The following is a 15,934-nucleotide window of genomic DNA, read 5'->3' on the forward strand; positions in this document are numbered from 1 at the left end:
AAAAAAAAAAAAAAAAAAGCCACACGATCACATGACCGCATTTCCAATGATACTGTTTCAATACAAAGCACCGTGGAAAAGTTATTTATTTGTGTAAAAAGGCACATTTACAGGCACATGTAGTACACCGAATGTTCTTTTCAGCCAAACGTCCGACAGACAGTCCAGCGAGCAGAATTTAGAGCAGAATGCTGGAACGGGACATATATTTGAGCGTAGTTTAGTCGCCCAAAAACACAGAACAACTGTGCTTTTGTGTCATAATTTATACTTGCTTTCCACACAAGCAAGAGGGTCGTCCTCCGAGACCACAGAGATGGCTCTACACTTGGCAAGTCATTTAACACCTTCTTCGCCTCTGGAGCGGCTCAGGTTCTTTACTATTTGGGTGTGAATCTGCGCTGGTGATTAATTTGTGCTCCGCAGAATAAAAACAAAACTATTAGCCTGGTGCTGGATGCCTTCATGCACCAGCTCAGACAGCTGCGGCAGCCGGAAACAACACCTACATAGACGTTCGGACGTGAGCGAGGTCCAACGGAGAGCGGACGAGTCTTCTGTTATTACAAACAGGGACGGCAGGTGTTTGCTATCACGGCAGACGAACTCACCGGCATTTGAATTTCAGACGGACGGGGGGAAAAATCGAGATGGACGAAAGTAAACGCCAGCTGTTTTCATCCAACCGTCGATATACGCGGTTTCATCGGTACGTGATCGCAAGGAAACAGCTCCGGACCCTTCACTCTGGGACCCAGTCATAGTGGACTTGGCAGGTTCCTGCACTTCGGCGCCGGGTTTTAGAACATGGTGGCGCAAAAAGCCAGAAGTAGGGGTCGTCAAGTCGGGAAAAACATACATTCCTGAACCTGCAGGCCACTGCTGGCTCTCCTAAGGGCTGAGAGAGTATAAATTGTATGAAAAGCTCAATTACGACCATGATGTTTACGTGTACTAGTTTCTTTAAATGTATAACTATGCTCTTTTCATTTTTTTTACTGGAAATCTTATAATTTCCGAGTTTTGGGACCGATAAAACTATCAGCAACGCCTGCCGGACGCGGCTAAATCCCACACGTTGGCTGTTTGCGGAAGAGCGAACACCTGCCTGACGTCCCTGTTATTATATTCAAAACCGTGAATGCAAAACTGGCTTCTGGCTGCACTTTACTCATGCAGATACAATTATTATTATTTTTTCTATGTTCACAGGGGTGTAACAAAAGCGAAGGGGTTTTGGCAGCCAATTTTGCAGCAAGACACATTGAAATTGATTAAACGTGATACTACGACAATGACACTACATTCAAAATCATTAGCGCTGCCCTTCGGTTCGTCGTGGTCGTGTCCCAGTTGTACTCCGCACACGATTGGACGATAGAACCCGCACATGCAAACGGCTCCAGTGATGAATCGAAGGACATATCAGCCAAACGAAACCATATTTTGGGCGTTTTAAGGATACTGGGGATGACAGTCAAAGGAAAAATTGGGTTTGTGCTGTTTGGACCGATGCAGTCGTGGTCCATGACTAATGAAGCTAAGGGCAATAACGCATCATAACATATCCTGGAGGAGACTCAAATGGTTGCAACTAGCTGTCTCGATATATTATAGTAGCCACAAGAAGTTTTGCTGAAGGCTCTCCATCCGGACATATTGTGTCACGCTCCATTCGGGAAAATACGACAACAGTACTAAACCACCGATGACAGGATAAAGAAAGCCGGAAAGGCTTTCTTTGAGAGCCTTCAGCCAATTTCAAACACATTATTTTGGGGACTGTAAGTTCACATTTTGTGCTCACTTTCTGGTTAGAACCCACTCTCCCGCAAGAAACCTTTCTTCACACTGAGACTATCACTCTGGTCATTTTATGATATCTAAAAAGTATTGATGCTAAATGCACCGACGTAGCTGAAGGTCAAAAAGACATTGTCTTTAGGCGCAAATCCAACCGTGGAGGCCCCTTGACACCACCGGCTTCTCCACTCTTCTCTTTGGACACCCTGAGTCAAAAGTCCATTGAAATTCTTTTCTACATTGTGCTTGTTTGTAACAGGTTTCCCAAATGACTTGCACTTTAGACTGAAGGTGCCTTCTGAATAAAAAAAAAACAACCACCTTATAGTGAGGTGTAATGGCAGCCTTCTGCTGATATTAGCACATCAAGCTAGCAGGCTAACTTGCACAGATAAATATAATGTATCTTTTTCAACATTGTGCTTGTTTGTGGTGTATTTCTAAATGAATTATTTTACACATAAGAGTGAAGTAACCTTCTTAAACGAAACAAAATCTTTGTCTTTAATTTCTATAGTGAGGTTTCATGGCAGGCAGCTACTGTTATCAGCAAGCCAAGCTAATAACTGCTAGCAGGCTAACTTGAGTTGTTTACCTCAAACTTGCTCAGCAATTTGGGATTTTCAGTCTTATCTAAGAGATACTGTCATTACTCCAAACATAAGCCAATCATAAGCAATATAATTCACCTAAATTTCTCCCACAATCTTGTACAACAGATTAGCTATTTAGCTATTGCCCAACAATTTCAAGACTTCATCTGTGCTGTGTTCAAGACCGAGCAGCCTGGAGATCGGATTGGGATCGAGTTCCCGGTCTACCTGGACTCACCCTGCACCTAAACCGGACCGGGTTCTGACCGTTCCTGGTCTGATGGGGTGCGGTCGGGTTCATTTCCCTGGTGACGGGCGGCGGCGTTCCCTCTGCGTTTTGGGTTCAATCAGGCCAAAGGCATTTTGAATTAGGTCGAGTTATTCTCCCAAACGATGTGGGTTTGTTGCACAGATTTGGGTGAAATGGGTCAACGTTTATACGGAATACAACTGGGACACGAGCCACGGCGGCGAGAGTCTCTTCAATAACCTTTCCCGAAAACAAAATAAACAAGAAAATCGAATATTCAACGTTAATTTCTCAAGAGGACGAAGGTTGATTTTTTTCCTTTTTTTTTTTTCCATGTGATGTTACATTAAAACCCTGCTGACAAGGTGTGATGTCAACAAAGGTCTTCAAACAGATGTGCGTCTGGCTTTGTCCTGCGAGGACACTCGGGGGACGGAGTGCCGTGAGGGTCCTCCGTCTCCGATTAGCTCCTCGTTTCCTCAGAACGTTCCCCGGATCCTCTCCTTCGGCGAGACGACGACGGCGGCGGCGGCAGCTCAGCGTCACGCAGTCCTGGGCGGCAGCCGCTGTTTGTAGATCCCGGCCAGGGCTTTGGCGGCAGAATGGATCATCTGGCGTTGGGTCATGCCCGTCATAGCCTGGTGCCAGTCCGTTCTGTTGATGTTGGGGAGGCTGCGCTCCAGGACTTCGCCCACCGTCACAATCAGGCCCGACCAGCGGAGGTTATAGTCGGGAGGGGTCAGGGACTGCGCCTGCATGGGCGGGGCACACAGGTCATGTCATGGGCATCTTCGCGAACGGCGCGTATGTCGGTCGACAAATTGGCACGGAAGTTGTTCATTCTGTTCACTGGTCAGGAATCTCAGCTCGGTTTATCTTCTGGAGTTTCCACCAGACAGAGCTCTGGTGGAAACGTGTTTTGTTTGCAAAAAAAAAAACAAAACAAAAAAACCCAAGACGAAATGAACTACCGTAATTTCCGGAACATTGAGCGCACCTCAATATAAGCCGCATCGGCGAGCCAATCGTGGGCTTCCTTCCGCGCACTACAACCGTCAAAGCCGTCTTCTTCCGTGTCGAAATCGAATTTCCCGGTCATTTCATTGGTCTGATGTGACGAGGATAAACGTTTTAGCGGCGTGAAGCTCGTTAGCGCCCCCCCGCACAAAAAAGCCCATGTATTAGCCGCATCGTTGTTTACGTGAAAAAAGTCCCGGCTTATCTTACGGAAATTACGGTAATTCTGGGGTCGGACATCATGACCACCCTGCGTGGTCGCCTCAGTGCCTCCGTGACTCTCGCGGGGCCGCCATCTGCTAAATTTCACGGCGTACTGTTTTGGGAGATGGAAGCGATGGTGGCGACTGAGCACTTGAAAAAGAGAGACATCGAGTCATCGACATTGAGACGCTCTCCTTCTTTCTGAAACCGGCCTCCATCTGCGCTGCGTGAGGAGAGGACGCCGGGGGTTAGGAATTAAGTTGAAGGCTTCACGGCTTTATGGAAATGAGCTCGGGCTGGCAGACGCCGCGGACACACGGAGACAATTACAAAGAGCGCCAGGGGGTGTTAAGGGGAGACGGGGACGGACCAGGTGGCATTAGAAGCGAGGAAAAAAAACAAACCAAAACACACAGGTGACCTTCGGCCGACGCGGGACAGATCGCACCTCCTTCGGCCCTCGTGTGATTTAGTTTTACGCAGCTTTCGCAAACTGTCCAAACGCTAACGCAGTGGTTCTTAACCCGGGTTCGATCGAACCCCAGGGGTTGGGTGGGTCGGTCTCAGGGGTTCGGCGGAGGTCAAGACACACATTGGTGATGACATCACTGGCCGCGGGTGATCACGCCACATAGCTCGGCCTATCCGTGCCGCGGGGATTTTGGCGCGATCAGTTGTAGTAACTTGTGACTGTCGTGATGGTACGTCACGTGATTTCTTTCTTAATATTTTAATCCCTTCATACTAATTATGTCGGGCAAAAAAAGAAAGCGGTCGGAAGAACACGTACAATACGGATTCACATGTATGACGGAACGTGATTGGAATCGATGTCCTAATTGCATGATTTGGAATGGCAAGATGAGCAATTCTAGTCCAGCACCGGCAAAACTAAGGGAAGGTTTCTTTCAGCCGCATGGAGATGGGAACTACAAGAACATAGCGCTCGCTGAATTCAAGGTGAAGGGAGCCAGATTCGATGAAAAGGCTACTCTGCCTGTTCTTTGTACCCATCGACGAAACGATCCTCGATCCAATAAAGAAGGGTTTGGTGAATACGCATGTAAAACAGGTGGGGTTCAGTACCTCCAACAAGGTTAAGAACCACTGCGCTAACGCCAGACATGAACGACGACGACAGCTCGGTGTTCTGCGTTTACACGCAAAGCTCAGCGACGTGCACCTTGAGCGCCACACTCAAAAACAAAACACAGAAGAAGAAGAGGAAGGCAACAAGGACAACATGGAGAGCGAAGTTGGCGCATTATTCGTGCTCACGGCTGGAATAACAACCTGGATTATCAGACGGGATGAAGTGTTTTTCTGCAGGGTTAAGGGCCATTCGCTAACGCAGGACTTATTTTGGTCAAAATGTCTATGTTTCTCGGCAAGCCCAGGAAACCCTCTGTGTTTTAACAGGCTGGAAGAGATTAGACCTGTTCGTCCGTCAATTTCTCAAAGCTCTTGTCTATTTTGTCAGCTGCCCGGTGAATGTGATAGCTTTTAAAAATAGAGCTCCGTTCTAGAAACGGAGGTCCACGGTTCCCCCGCTGACTGATATGCACGAAAAAAGGGCCTATTTCCTGAAAAGATTCGAGGAACTGCGAAAAGTTCCGACAGTGTGAAAGGCGCTGATGTCACGGCGGCTTCGAAAGCCGGCTTTTTTCCAGCTTAGAAGGTTGAGGGAAGCCATCTATGTAAATCCTGACCCCATTACGTCCCCGATCAAACGTATTTGATCACGATGTAAACGCTAATGCTCCGGACGCGTCGGCTGCAGCCGGTTTGAACCGTTTGAACTGCGTACCAGGGAACTCATCCCATGAAAACAAACAAAAAACAAACAAACCATGACATCTGAAACCGTCAGAGTCCACAGAATATCAATAAAATTATGCAGAATGGAGGACGTGCATGCAATGACTGAGCTCCTGGAGCACAATCATTGCATGTTTAGTGAATATTGGAGGCTACTGACTCTGCCTGAGCGCTGATGCGTACCTGCTGGACGTGTTCCAGAGCCAGAGGGGTCGCCTGTGTGAAGACCTCCGATCGGATTCCGAGGCCGGGGTCCTCCAGGATCAGACAGCCGATGTCGAACCACCTGGAGACGACAACTGCGTGGTCAGGGTTCACGGCTCGGTCTGGAGAACACCGTGGGCGGCGTCTTCCCACAGCTGGGAGGACTAATGATTTACAATGATGCGATCATGGATTTAGGACTATTTGATTGGGGCCTTGCTAAAAAAACACACCTCTTTAAAAGTTCCGTAATTTCCGGGCGATGAGCCGCGACTTTTTTCACTTAAACAGCGATGCGGCTAATGTATGGATTTTTTTTGGGGGGGGGGGGGGTAATGCGAATGAGCTTCACGCCGCTACAACATTTATCCTCGTCACATCGGACCGATGGAATGACCTGGAAATTCTGAGTCCGTTCAACTCCTACACCGAAGAAGACGACTTTGTTTTAGTACGCGGGAGGAAGCCCAAGATAGCGATGGGCTAGCTGGTGCGGCTTATATTGAGGTGCGCTCAATAGTCCAGAAATTACGGTACTATTCTTATTTTCTTGGAGTCGGCAATGTAATACTGAGCCAATCCATGATTTGTGGTTATTTATGGTCTTATTTAGTCATTAAATATCACAAAAATGGCTGGATTTTATTTTTAAAAACACGTAATCAAATGAATCAATACATTTCAAAGGCTGGACTTTGTATTTATGAATCATTTAAGACTTGCGATGTTCAAATGCGCCTTTGTTATAAAAAGAAAGCAATTGGGAAAGTGGATGTAATAAACAATCAGTCTGAACTGCCGCAGTTTCAAACTCCGCAGGCGGCGTTTTCTCTTTCTAACAAGCAGCCACTGCCGTCTGACAGCTACATGGAGGAGTCTGGAGAAACGCCGTGCCTCCAAGAAGTCTCTCCTGTATTCTTCAGAAGGCAGCGGCGCCTGTGAGATAGTGTGTGTGTGTGTGTGTGTGTGTGTGTGTGTGTTTTCCTTGTCAAAGCGAGGCGGCTCCTTTCCCAAACTTTTCCTCGTTATCGATCAAAACTAAAAAGTGTGCTGTCAGGAACCGTCTTTAAATGACTCAGGCCGGGTTCTCCGAGGAGCAGTCGGGACTTTGCTGAGAGCAGAAACACCGCAGCTGTCGGTTTATAACAATTACTATTACTATGGACTATTTAAAAATACATAAACAAAATAGATATTGGTCTAGGGAAACATTTTTAAACGTCTGAATGTGCGTTTGTTCCAAGTGGGCTCCGCTTTGCCTCGCGACTTTTCAGATAAAGGTGTAGCAGGAAATAGATGCTGAGCTGAAGCAGCTCACGGTTACCGTTCAGGAAGCGAATGATCTCGGGAGATGCGGCGGCGAATCCATGGTGATATTCAACGACGTGACATATTTGAATATGAATGACAGGTCTGAGCGCCGCCGCCTCGCGGCAACAAAGGTCCCCGGTTCGATTTTGACGGGGGGGTCTTTCATTGTGGAGGCTCCGTGTTCTACAGGGGCTCCGTCTAAAAATGTACGTCTCGAAGCCGAGCCTCGGAAAGGCTTTTGAACGGAAGCGTGACTGGCTTTATGTCTTTTTATGACACGGCGGATAGACGATGAATGAATTCATTAATCTATTTTTGGAGGAAATGTTTTCTCACCATATGCTGGTAACTTGTGTTACCAGTGAAACAAACACCTTCTCTCTCCCGATGCGTCAACAATCTGAAAAATGGGGAAGGTTCCTGTCGCGTCTAATGCGTCACGCGCCGATGCATTAGAACAGGAGCCTGTTTGACCGGGAGAGCCGTAAAAGCCAAATATTTCTAAATATGTTTCATTGAGAGCCATATAGTATTTTTAACATGCAATAAATTAAATATGTCTTACTTTTAATGCGACCTCTGGCGCCGCATGGATTTGTTCGAAGTGCCGCTTTATATTTGCCCGTTTTATCGATGCAATTTTATCAGTCATACCGCAGATCCGAATGTAAATTTTTGCACGGTAATCATCGTCTTTTTTTCTGTTACAAGGGATGAAGCGGATAAACTAGTTGGCTATCTGATATAATTGATTTATCCACCTTTACAACGACCCGGACGTGCTCGGGAGCCATTGGTTCCCGACCCGCCCGACGGGTGACCTGTGAAATTTATCTACAAAACTACTTTCTGTTTACTTTAAAATGACACGGCGTTATGAAGAAATATCACAAGAATTTTAAAATCAGTTCCAAACTGATCTTTTTTTTTGTCAACTCAAAATTATCTGGGACCCATATACCGTCACCGGAATAGCCATATATGACTCGCGAGCCATAAGTTTCTGCATTAGATCGAACCTGGAGCTTCATGTCATTAACAACCGCATCAATATCTAAACCTAACCTCAATAAAAGCAGAGTTTGTTTTTTTCCAAATGTGTCTGATTTGACCGAAGAGAAAACCAGGTTCCCCGAATGACCTGAAAACAGATGCTTCTCCGGGTTCTTCGAAAAACGAGCAGAAAGGGCCCGCCTTTCGGTGTCTGTCGCAGGCTCGGGAGTGAGAACGTGTGGTGAAACTAAGAGCGCTTACATAATACAATCGAACATATTTGTTTGCTCTCGAGACTAAACGGGTATAATTTGCCCAAACGCCGCTGAATGAAAGGTTTAAAAACTCCCTCCTCTAATCCTGGAGGACGTCTCCTCTGTCTCTGAGTCTTACTTGTCAGGAAAGAGCTCCGCGATGAAGTTCTCCAGGGAGACCACTGGCTGCTTCTCGTGTATCACGCCGGATCGTCTCAGGCTGTCAATTCGCTCCTGAGCCCCCTGAAACAAACACACACACACACACACACACACACACACACACACAGATGCATAACTGCAGACCCGTCGGTGATGCTCAGCGTGGAAGTGCAGTGATGCTGCAGGGGAATGTTTGCCATGGTTGAGAGTTGGGGAGGCTATGTGTCTTAGATTAAAATACTAATATGATGGAAAAAAAAAAACCAACAAGATCTATCATTTAGACTGATTTCCTGAAATGTCAGATATGGTGAAGCTCCTCTATGAATCCATGCAGAGCGACAGCGGCTTGGCAGCGGGATCCCAGTGAAAGATGGTATCGCGCTGACGACGGGTTGGGACAGTGGAAAATTTTCAGCCGAGGCAGCCTAATGCTGGGATCATGACATCATCATTTTTGTTGATCAGCGTGGCGCCGTGTGGCTGGTTAGAACAGGCCGTGAGGTCACGGCGAATTGAGGGGTTTGACTCTTCGGGCCGACAATGACGAATTCAAACCGCTTTCTGCTCAAACACCAAAGTCACTGGAATGGTTTATTACATCATTAGAACAGGGTTCTCTAGCAGGACTGACGGTACACCAAAACCTTACTCATAAAAACACTGTATTAATAGAAAAATGTGTGAGTTTTTGTGCAAGAGCCGTGAAAAAGCATCAAAAAATGAGTGAGACATTGGATAAAAATGAGACAAAAATGCTCTTGAATCTTAAAACTTTGCAAATCAACAAATACTCGGGAGCCGCAAACAGTGGAACCCGGCTGCAGTTCACGGCAGTCGCCACTAGAAGTCAGTCTGAGAAATAATGCATGTCACGTGCGCACAGCAGAGATACAGAGGCACATCGGGAAGTTGCACCTGATGCAAAAAAAAAAAAAAAAAAAAAAAAAAAAAAAAGAGAGGTTATGGGTGTGTTTGTGAACTGACCTTGACTCCGGCTGCGTAGCCGACGGGCTGCGGGGCGATGTTGGACTGACCGGGCTCTCCGGTGACCATGGCCATCCCGAACACCTCCTGGAAGGCGTCCCGCACCGCGTCCACGTTCGTCTCTTTATCTGACGTCACCACGATGTCGATGTCGCCCCCGGACTCTGTGGAGCAGCGACGCGGGGCGCATTTACCACACACTGTGTCGGCGGTCAGTCAGAACGCTCGGACGCTCGGACGGATATCGAACCAAAGACACGGTTCTCCTGACCACTCATTAGACTCCAGCCGACTGTCCGTAGGCAAAAGATGTTCTACTCGGCACTGGCAGTTTAATATACCAGTTTAAATAACCCCTCATCCTTCACAGCAGCTGCGATCAACACCTTGCACACTGATGAGAGACGTCTGCTCTGCAATCACCTCTATCCATCATTCTAATGCACTGGCTTGCAGGGACTGATATTTCCATTATTATTTTTGAAGAAATGAATAATAATGTCATGGTGGATGTGAAACGTGAAGGGCTGGGAGCGATGCTGGATGTACTGCTGTCACCGGGGGTTCCCGAACCTCCCTTTCATGTCAGTCTCAATGTGAAGTTCCAAAAAAAAAAAAAAAAAAAAAAAAAAAAAAACCTGGGTTTCCCCGAGTTTCCTTGAATTTCCTTTACTTTGCAGCGAGCGCCACGCTCACCTAACAAAGACAGAGCGGAACAAGACGGCACAGACATCATCGCTTGGCGGCCGCTTGTTCAGCTGACAATGAATGAATGCCACTTCCTGTCCGACTGCCTCGGCTGCGCTGCTGCCGACCGCCACCAGGGGGCTTCGGCTACGACGATGACGACAACAAAACGATGTTTGTCTTGCCCTCTTCCTGAATCTGCTCATCTACTTTCTGCACTGACTCATCCTAGCTTGGAAGGGTGTCCATGACAACAACCAGGGGCCAGTCATTTCTCTTTGCTTCAAAAACATCCATTAGGACCCCAAACTTTCCAGACAACACCACCGCCCGAACCGAGACTTTGTCAGTAACCTCGAAACCAAATGTAGGTATTGGTTCCTTTGGTCGACACCCACTGCGTTAGTGGAATCAGGGCTCTTTCGATTGCTTTTAAACCAGGGAGTTTGTCGTTTGCGTCGATGACAAAGCAGCGGGAAGAAGAGGGAGAAAGACGGTCAGCGCAGCCGGACTCACTGATGTACGGAGCCATCCCGGGATCCAGGGTGGTGATCATGGATTCCACCGAGTGCTTGGTTTTATCCAGGACGGTCTTCACCATCGGGTTCCCCGCCACACCCTGCGGGCGAACGTGTGCCACTAGATCAGTGCCTCCCCCCAGGAAAACGGACGACCGTTTTTCAAATCATTTAGGAAGATTCCTTGACGTGAGAGTGCGAGGCGAAGAGTCGGCGGTGCTACCTTGAAAAACCCCCAGATCCCTCCTCCGCTGTTGACGTCCGCAGACACCCTGGGGTCGTCCTGCTCCTCCGGGAACGTGATGGGGGACCTGGCGTCTAAACCCCCCGACATGACCGGCTGCTGCACCATGGGGTTGGACACCACGCCTGGGGGTTCGGTGGAAGCCATCGGGGATTAATCGATGAACCGAGTTGGTGCCAGATTCACTCGAAACGCAGAACACTGTGGCGGCATCGCGGATGTCCGCGGCCAGCAATTAGATAATTATAAGAACAGCTCTTTCTGTTCGCCAGAGGGACAGCGAACGAGAGCCGCAGCGCCGGGCTGATGGGCATCCTAATCCATCGACAGCCACTGTTTTGGTGGAAGTATTTATTCATTCATGCTCCGATGGCTGCGTTCTATTACCCGGCAGCTTCCCCCCTCCCCTCCTGCGCCTGTCGCTCAGAGCTCAGCTTGAATCAACAATCAGCCGAAAAGATGATACGTTTTTAATTAAAAACGCCACCGATCCAAATTAAATGACGACTCCATATCATTCTCAAGCGACGTGACCTGGCCCATAAACCGACGAGGGCTCAACTATAATGTGACTTTGTAATATAAGAAAGAATAAAATCCCTTTCCGTGAGAACACCGAACGCAATCCTTATTCCTGGATCAATGCTGTGATCGATCGGTGAAAATACCGAAGGGGTTTAATATTATGATCTCGACTCCTGTCTCAAACGGTGTGGTGGCTATTTTAGTTTTTGATGTGATCGGCCGACTGAAAAATGTGTGCGAATACCACAGGGTTGTTTGTGGCAGCGACGGGTCTTCATGCAGAAAGGCGGGGGTTGGAGCGCGTTTAGTTTAAGGATTTTTCAAGAGGTAAGAAAAAAGAAACAAAAGTTCGAGTCTGTGGTGAATCACTTATCCAGCGCGTACGATGTGAATATATGATAAATATCTCAGCCCCGATAAATAAGTCCCCACAAGAAATATGGTTAAAGGCAAAACACATGTGGTACGGGAAAAGCTTTCCAGGAGTTTTCCTTCCGAAGAATCAATTTCGAAAAGAAAGGTTGGAAAAGCTGGCCTGAGATATATACTATTGATATTTTCCACAAATGCTGTGTGCATAATAAACAACGGCACCTGGGAGAGCTGAAGGGCTGGAGAAGGTCGGCAGGAGCGGGGTCTGCGGCGCCCGACCGGCGTGGCCTCGCGTGATGTCGAACCCCGCACTCATGGAGAAGTTGTGCGCGGGAGGCCCGATCGGGGGGGCGGTGGCGCCGGGCGCGGAGGGCGGCGGCGGCCTGATGGAGGACGTCGGCGGGGGCGAGGCGGCGGCGAAGGGGGAGGCGAGGGAGGAGGGAGGAGGGAAGTTGGAGGAGAGGGCGGCGGGGGGAGCGAGGGGGGTGCTGAAGGTGGGCGGCGGGAGGCCGGGAGGCAGGGAACCGGGGAGAGAGGGGGAACTCATGGAGAGGGAGCTGGATCCTGGGGGAGGCAGGGGGCTGGACAGGCCTGAAACAAAACAACCACATTGGACCCTCAGCTATTTCAAGCTTTCTCATGCTCACGTCAGTGTATTTTAGAATAATATATTTACAACAGATATATAGTTATTATCATTTTTATATTTTGTCCATATATATATATATATATATATACTGCTCAAAAAAATAAAGGGAACACTTAAAGAACACAGCCTAGATCTAAATGAATGAAATATTCTTATGAAATACTTTGCTCTTTACACAGTTGAATGTGCTGACCACAAAATCACACAAAAATGATCCATGGAAATCAGATGTATTAACCCATGGAGGTCTGGATTAGGAATCACACTCAAAATTAAAGTGTAAAAACAAACTCCAGGCTGATCCAACTTTGATGTAATGTCCTTAAAATAAGTCAAAATGAATCTGTCTTGCTTCCTGAGTGGACACTATGATTTCACAGAAGTGTGATTGCCTTGGAGTTACATTGTGTTGTTCAAGTGTTCTTTTTATTTTTTTGAGCAGTATATTTACAACAGATATATAGCGATTATCATTTTTATATTTTGTCTATATATACATATCCTTTGTATGCATATTCTTTCTATCGTTATTATTTGCATACTTTACTACCCTGAAAAATGAATTTTCCCGCTGTGGGTTCAATACTATCTGTGTTATCTTATATTGAAAGAATTACAGGTGCGTTTCGAGAGAGCTCTCGGCGCGAATACGCGACTCCTACCGATGCTCATCGGAGGGGGGGCGACCATGGCGGCCACGTTGGGGGGTGGGGTCGGGGTGGACGGGGGTGTGGTCTCGATCCCACTTTCTTCCATCATCTCCTCAGCCTTCAGACGTCCCCTTCTGCCCCAGAAGCCGGGTCACGGATCGGGATAGAGTGATGTGCACCTGGGGGAAGAGTTTGGGGCGACGCTCGGATCATTCCTCCAGCCGAGTTCTGTGAATTCAAATTGGATACTACAGGCCCGGGGAGGTCTGATCCGACAACTCGAGCGGCTCGACAGGTTTGCAGGTTGTTAGTTGAGGATATGACTCAACGTGTAACCGGTGTCTCGCTAAAATAGACAGACCGCTCAGGGGAGGGGGCTCGCTGCGGTAGAGCGCCGTATCCTTGGAGACCATCTGACCAGGACCAGGATGACCTCCAAACGCACTATCATTCACAAATATGCATGATTAGATTTCTAAATTCAGATTTTACTCATGATTTAGACCTGAGCGGGGTACAATGTCAAGCTCTTTTGCACATGGATGTTTTTGTTTCTACGGTACGTGATGAAGGAACCCAGGGCCGCGCAGGGGGGGGGGCTTATCCAGTGACCGTCAACGAGAAGCCAGACGTAAACATTATATTTATTATTTTTTACGGGGGAAGGGGGTCGCCTGTCAATCAAAGGGCAAAACAGACACAAACAACACACCTTCTCATTCAAACTTCATATACAGACATGTAACCATTCACTCTCACATTTGCACGTCATATAGCAACAATTAACCATTCACTCTCTGTGGGGGGAAAACGGAGAACCCGGAGGAAATCCAAGTAGACACTGGGAGAACATAGAGACTCCACACAGAGAGGCCTCCAGTTGGACTTGAACCAGGGACCTTCTATGTTCCGTCTGTAAATTGCCATCTGTTAACCATACTAATCACTAACTATTTGTACATAATCTCCACATAACAATTATCCACCATTTTCACACTAGCTGTACATACACTGCTCATATCTTATCCACCTCTACTTGCACTAGCTGTAAAAAAGATAGTGTTTATTCTGTAAATACTGCATTTATCTGTGAATACTGCACATTCTATACATATGCACTTCTGCAAAGATGCTAACGGCATTTCGTTACTCTGAATCCTTACATTCGTAAGACGAATCTAAATCTAACCAAGGCACTGTAGGTCTATTAAGTATAGGTGGTAATTATGTACAAATTTTACAGTGCATACATTCATTTTCCAGAATTTCCCGGATCTGCAAACATGAAGTGCAAGTTTGAGGAGACACACAAGTAATACCTCGGAAGTATAACCCAGGTGTGAAAGTACTGCGACGGCCCACTTCAAAATTATGAATGACATCCACCCATCTAAGGAATTATTGAGGGTACGCTTTAATATTGACTATAATACTTGTACCTTTTGTGAAGACAACATTGAAATCACTGACCATATATTTTTCTCATGCGAAAAAGTACAGGGCTTTTAGGCTAAAACTCAAAAATGGGTTAAAGACAATTTTCCATCGTCACCAGTTTCCTTCTCAAGAGATGACATAACATTTGGTTTACTTTTAAGCAACAAAAGAGATGAACTATGTGTCAATGTTATTTTAGGCCTGGCCAAGTTCTTCGTTCAAAAACACCGAGTGCAAAAGTGTTCCCCCAATTTTACGTTCTTTATAAAAGATTTTGAATTATATAAAAAAAGTCCTTAAAACTTATGGAAAAATAAAAAAAAAAACGAAAAATATACAGTTTGATGTCCGAGATTTCTTGTGAACCACCAAGTTAAATATATGTCATATTCCCCTGGCAATTTTTTTTTTCTAATCAATTTTTTTTTAATCTATCTATTTAGTTAATTATTTTCTTTTACTTTTTTGAGTCTAGCATTAAACATTTCTAACAAACCTTTAAAAAAAAAAAAAAAAAGTACTGCAATTGACAGAGCCTTCACTGACTGCAGACACTGACAGACAGACGACCACATCGACGTGAGCGTCAACGGGTTGTGACGTCACAGGGGGAACCATCGCCCTCGTCCCCCAGCGGTGGGACGCTCTCAGCGGGAAACGACGGGAGCCTTCGTCGGGGGTCCGGCGGAGCTATACGTTAGCTTCCGCCCGGCTGGAGTTGACCGCCGGGCGGAAGGGGACACGTGTACACACCGTTCCGGCGGAAGAGGAAAAAATAAAGACGAACACAACCGGAGAAACGTCAACGTCCCCACCGACCGGTAAATATCGGGTAACGGAGGCCGGGCGGAGGCCGCCGCCGCCAGCTTAGACACCGAGGGTCCGGCGGTTCGGATACTCACCAGTTTAGCCGGACGAGCTCAACACACCGACACGGACCCGCGGCCGACCCGTTCTGATGACGTCACGTGTTGCCACGTCTCCTACAGGGCGAAGCCACGCCCCTTCTAGCCCAGCCGCGCGAGCCTCCCGGAAGAGCTGCACTGCCTCGCTGGTTCTGTTTGTTTATCTTGATATTTAATGAAATGTAAAAAAGAACAAGGAAGTAAACTAAGTACATATATATATATTATAGTTTATTTGTATTTCTTAGTCTCTCCTTTATTTTTTTTTACTGTTTATACGATTTTCTACTATTATTTATTATTGTTATATTTTTCTTGTAACTGGCACAACAATTTCCTTCGGGATAAATA

General features: G+C 46.9%; 1 protein-coding gene across 1 annotated transcript; it reads right to left on the reverse strand.

Annotated features, from left to right (window-relative positions):
- Positions 1-634: 634 nt before the first annotated feature.
- On the reverse strand, positions 635-15,624 carry prrc1 (proline-rich coiled-coil 1). Its single transcript, XM_086170221.1, has 9 exons — positions 15,581-15,624; positions 13,254-13,420; positions 12,165-12,533; positions 11,025-11,170; positions 10,800-10,902; positions 9,597-9,760; positions 8,587-8,690; positions 5,869-5,971; positions 635-3,398 (listed from the first exon to the last, which is right to left on the reverse strand). Exons 2-9 carry the CDS (start codon positions 13,348-13,350, stop codon positions 3,189-3,191), a joined length of 1,296 nt encoding a protein of 431 aa, XP_086026347.1. The 5' UTR covers positions 13,351-13,420; positions 15,581-15,624; the 3' UTR covers positions 635-3,188.
- Between the last annotated feature and the right edge of the window lie 310 nt (positions 15,625-15,934).

Source organism: Fistularia commersonii, chromosome 23 (assembly GCF_037954325.1).
Source record: "Fistularia commersonii isolate RoL2024-O1a breed Wild chromosome 23, RoL_Fcom_v1.0, whole genome shotgun sequence".
Classification (NCBI taxonomy): Eukaryota; Metazoa; Chordata; class Actinopteri; order Syngnathiformes; family Fistulariidae; genus Fistularia; species Fistularia commersonii.

What these genes read in the sequence shown, in the direction of transcription:
- prrc1 (XM_086170221.1), bottom strand. Translation starts at nt 13,350, where the DNA reads ATGATGGAAGAAAGTGGGATCGAGACCACACCCCCGTCCACCCCGACC. An exon ending in CAGCCCTTCAGCTCTCCCAG is followed by an intron (nt 11,171 to 12,164) that starts GTGCCGTTGTTT and finishes CCGAACCCCCAG; the next exon opens with GCGTGGTGTCCAACCCCATG. An exon ending in GCGGAGCTCTTTCCTGACAA is followed by an intron (nt 5,972 to 8,586) that starts GTAAGACTCAGA and finishes TGTCGTCTCCAG; the next exon opens with GTGGTTCGACATCGGCTGTC.